Consider the following 4622-nt stretch of genomic DNA (forward strand, 5'->3'; position numbering starts at 1 on the left):
TTGGGACGAGTCCAGTGACCTTCAGTGAATTTATGACTTAAGCAACAGCCTGTCGAGCTTCCTTGCTCGCAGCCTGCTGCTTATCGGACCAAGTGCATCTCCGGCCATGGAGATACATGTCCTTGAGCTCCATCCCGTTTATGAGACGCCAGAACGCAGCCATGGTGCGCCGGTTCAGATTGGTGTTGCTTCTGTCAGCAGCGCCGACCAAACAAAGGCAGGGCAGTGGAGCAGCAATGCTTGAGATCATCCAGGAATAACAACAGGTGAAAATCAGTTTGTCGAGTCTTGAGAGTATATAGAAGGCGAAGCTAGATATTATTTCAGAAAGAGATTTATATAGATCACATGTATGATGCAACATCTATGTGAAGCTTTCAAAAGCTATGTAGAGTACTCTTTTCCCGCAAAAAGGAGAGAATAAGCTACGTACTTTTATTCATCCAGCCGGGGTCTATCTTCCTTTGGGAAGAGAAGTACTTTTATTCATTTATTTGTAGCTAGTCTTTTTCTACAGGTATTTGTAGCTAGTCTTATACCCATGTGATCGATGACGTTGCCATGCCCATGCGTGCGCCACGTGCTCCCGTATGTGGCAGCTATTTATTTAGCTAGGGATTAGATTTGCTGGCGGCGGCTGGTGTAGGGCCCGGTGAACTTCCGGCCGCCGGAGCCGGCCTGGCGCTGGCAGTTGAAGTACTTTGCGGCGACGGGCGCGCCAAGGTTGTAGCGGCGGGCGAAGTTGCGGGTGTTGAAGTTGTGGCGCATCGACGGCGCGTACACCGTGTTCCGCCCGAGCTGCCGGAACAGCACCAGCACCATGCGGTGGATCCCCGTCGCCGGCGTCGGGCTCTCGTAGCACACCACCTCCCGCCCTTCAAACAACGAAGAAAAATTTACATCCAAACTGTCCAGAGATGCCAAGTCATGTACTATTATAATTATTGCATTCACGAGGGGCAGTGCTCACCGTAGGTGTCATCCATTGATCCTGGGATATCGGTTACCATCCTGCATGGAGCATGGACATGAATCAGTCGGTCGATAGTTAGTTAGGATATATTGGATCTATATCTAGCTGTACTCACAATGAACCTAGCTATCCTGAAATAATGCACATATATTTATAGTATGTCATGTCCATCGACACGCTTGCCACAAGCATATTTGTGGTTATGTACGTACGTGCATGATCCATGAGTATATTATATCATTATCATGCATGCACCAATACATACATCCACCGTTACATGTGATGCATGTATAGATTATAGTTCCTAATCGACAGCATGCAAGAGCAAGCAAGGTAGGGTTGCACTCAGCCTCTCACCAGTGAAGATATTCCCTCAAGGTCGGATTGCTGGGGTTAGGAGCATCAGGATCCACCATGACCTGCATATATCACATTGACAGATTACACAGTTAACTTGAGCAAACCACAGTGCTGAAAACATAAATAACTAATAAATCATGGGCTTACAAGGGTGTATGTCACGCTAATATCGTCACCGCCAATCTCGACGCTAGGCTTGCCCGACACCGCCGGTGAGCGGAACTCCATGCCGTTAATGACGAACCTACCGTCATAGAGCACTGTCAGATCAACTGTGCTACGGAAGGGGTCCAACACATCACCTACTATTCGTGATGTAACCAAGGAGTCGTTCGACATTTCTAGTGTATATATATGATGTGTATAGTATACGCAGATGTATGCGTGTTGATGTCTAGCTTCAGTGTAATGGCTTGGTATAAAGATACTACAGAGCTAGAGGTAGTTAGGCGTCATATTTATAGTATAGTAGCTAGCCATGAGAAGATCGAGAAACCGCCATGCATATCACATGCAGCTCCAATCCTTGTCATCGTTCGTTGTATGCGCTTGATAGTAATTTTCGCTCCACTAAATTTGACCGGTTGTGCATGCTGATTCCAGGCATGTCTTTCTAGCTAGAATGACGTATGTAGTAAAGCTAACTAGCATCTCTTTGCACAATTATTGGAGGGCATATACACATCCACAATTTGATGTGTGTACGGGCCAACATATTGTGCGACATTTGTATGATATGACGGAACACGTGGAGGACCCAAATTGCTGTCCTGATCCCGAGCTTGAGTGAACAGTAAAATAAAATAAAAATTCAAAAAAATCAGATTTTTTTATGCCAAACATTGTCAGAAAAATTCATATTGTTTTTTTTTTCATTTTATTTGTTTTTATTGTTCACCCGAGCTCACATGAATGCGGGATTAGAACAGATGCGTCCATGGAGAACCGACCCCTTTTGACGAAGCTTGGTGATTGTTGGCTTGGCATTATTTCTCCAGCTCAAACTGTCATGGAGTATTGTTACAGCCTACACAAATATTGGCAAACCGGCTTACTTTCCTCAACATTTACTTACAATACGTAAAACTTTTCTTTAATGAAGAGGGAGGTGGGGGAGAGAGCGTGTACCTTTTTTATTAACGCTAAATATCATCATCGCCAATCTATTAATGAAGGGTGTATGCAGAGCAAGTACAATAAGATGACATAGGCAGGCTGTAAGACATTAAATAATATATTTTTACTTAGGTGGCAGAGAGAGAAGAGGAGAGAGAAGAGAAGCGGGCTACAAACTAACAGCCAGCTGCAGCACATGCTCCTAGAGACTTTGTGAGAGAGGGATGTGGGTCATGTATCAATAAAGTAGTACTTGTTTACATCTAACTATTGTACTTGCCGGCTATAAGCTTGACTTTAGATGACATGACAACACCATATACTATTAACCATGCTCTAATATCATCACCGCCAATCTATTAATAAAGAGGGAGGTGGGGGAGAGAGCGTGTACTTTTCTTTAATGAAGAGAGAGGTGGGGGAGAGAGCATGTACTTTAGATGGGAGGTGAGGGAGAGAGAGGGGGAGATCTAGCTAGAGAGAGAGAAAGAGCGCGCTATCCTGGGCTTGAGTAGGGAGAGATGGCTAGATTAAAAAATGGAGATGCCTAAGGCTGGTTATAGTGGGGAGTAACTTATACTAGTGTTATGCATATGACACTAGTCTAAGTTACTACTATAGTGTCATAGATGACTTTATTTATTAGCTTGTATACTCATCATGTCTTGGGAACCGCTATGTTACAGTAACATATTATGTTACCACTTCTCATTAACTGCTTGCCACGTAAGCAATTTTTTTTAAGTATGCTATGTTACTAGCTAAATTACTCCCACTATGACTAGCCTAAGATGTGTGTGTGTGTGTGTGGAATAGGACGGGGGAGTGAAGGAGTCACAGTTTCAATTATTGAGGTAAATTACCGGAAGACGATTTGTGGCATTTAGGGGCGGAGGCATGCATGCATGCATGCTGTCGTATGATTGCGTCAAGATTCAGAAAGTAGTTTTGTGGTTAGAGCTTAATTGTTGCATGCATGCATTTTTTTTAGTATAACTTTTGGCAGATATTGCATATGCCTCATCAATCCCACCTTCCATGCTTTTCCTTTTGACTTATAAATTTCAATCTATTATATCTTTTGGATCGAAGGTATAATTTATATTGAGTTTACATATTCGTGTTCCTTGTAATGAGGGCTTTGAAATAAGACCTATTTTGAAGACGTTTGACACGTTTTTAAATATCGCTAAGTTTCAACTGCATAAACTTAATAGAAATGGACGATAAAATTAGTAAGTTTTAGAATTGAAACTTAAAACCATGTGGGGGCTCCAATGTTTTCACAAGTTTTAAAGCTTCAACAAGTTTCAACTCCTAAAACTTGATAGAACGAATGATAAGTTTGTAGAACTTGGTGAAACTTGATAAAACTTAATAATACACCTAGCAAGTTTTAATATTTGAAACTTTGGTTAAATTTTAAAATGTCTAAATATATTCAAAATTGGTCTTATTCGAAAGTACTCATTCCAATGAACATGAATATGCAAATGAAACTTAATTTGGGCTCTCGGTTCAAAAGATACATGATGGCATGTTAGTGCACATTGTTTAATTGTATCTTTATTGAAGTAAGAGTAACTATCGACAAGGGCCACATGAATCATTCTTTGTCTCTCGAAGGGTTCAAATAGCAATGCCCGGAAGTTAAATGGGATCCAAAATAAAGTGAAAAAGGGTTTAAAGTATTGGGTGATTGTAGCAAACACGGAAGTAAACTTGAAAGAGTAAAGCAAAGTAACGCGGGACCTGAGTGACGTTTGTTTCGATAGGACTAAAGCATTCCTAGGGAGTCTGGAATTCCCACTGGTATGCTTCTACATGATCGATACCTAAACATAATACTATGTCGGATTCCTAAGCCACTTTATATGTTTCTATTTGTGGGTGGAGTCAAGTACATATACATGCATATATACACGCAGCAGCCCCATACGACATACGCCACTACCATTCTTCCCCACTCTGGTTACTGAATGATAATTATGGGGTCTTCCCCTGTGGACGCAGCTAAAAGTGGTCTCCGTTTACCCCCCTCTTGCAACGATCAGGGACGAAGGGAGGTAGGCCTTGGCACTAACTAACCTCCACAACTAGCCATCATGCTAGCAGTAATAATCTTTCGTCCAAAATTGGCATGTGTTGGATAGTCGAGTTCACCCAACATTAA

The 4622-nt window shown here is 42.1% G+C and overlaps 1 protein-coding gene across 1 annotated transcript; it reads right to left on the reverse strand.

Moving 5' to 3' along the window:
• Positions 1-618: 618 nt before the first annotated feature.
• On the reverse strand, positions 619-1672 carry LOC123142539 (protein FLOWERING LOCUS T-like). The gene is made up of 4 exons (XM_044561409.1): positions 1481-1672; positions 1331-1392; positions 971-1011; positions 619-875 (listed from the first exon to the last, which is right to left on the reverse strand). The coding sequence occupies exons 1-4, from the start codon at positions 1670-1672 to the stop codon at positions 619-621; spliced, it is 552 nt and encodes a 183-aa protein (XP_044417344.1).
• Positions 1673-4622: the final 2950 nt, after the last annotated feature.

Source organism: Triticum aestivum, chromosome 6D (genome assembly GCF_018294505.1).
Source record: "Triticum aestivum cultivar Chinese Spring chromosome 6D, IWGSC CS RefSeq v2.1, whole genome shotgun sequence".
Classification (NCBI taxonomy): domain Eukaryota; kingdom Viridiplantae; phylum Streptophyta; class Magnoliopsida; order Poales; family Poaceae; genus Triticum; species Triticum aestivum.

What these genes read in the sequence shown, in the direction of transcription:
- LOC123142539 (XM_044561409.1), bottom strand. Translation starts at nt 1,672, where the DNA reads ATGTCGAACGACTCCTTGGTTACATCACGAATAGTAGGTGATGTGTTG. An exon ending in TTGAGGGAATATCTTCACTG is followed by an intron (nt 1,012 to 1,330) that starts GTGAGAGGCTGA and finishes TGCTCCATGCAG; the next exon opens with GATGGTAACCGATATCCCAG. An exon ending in ATCAATGGATGACACCTACG is followed by an intron (nt 876 to 970) that starts GTGAGCACTGCC and finishes CGTTGTTTGAAG; the next exon opens with GGCGGGAGGTGGTGTGCTAC.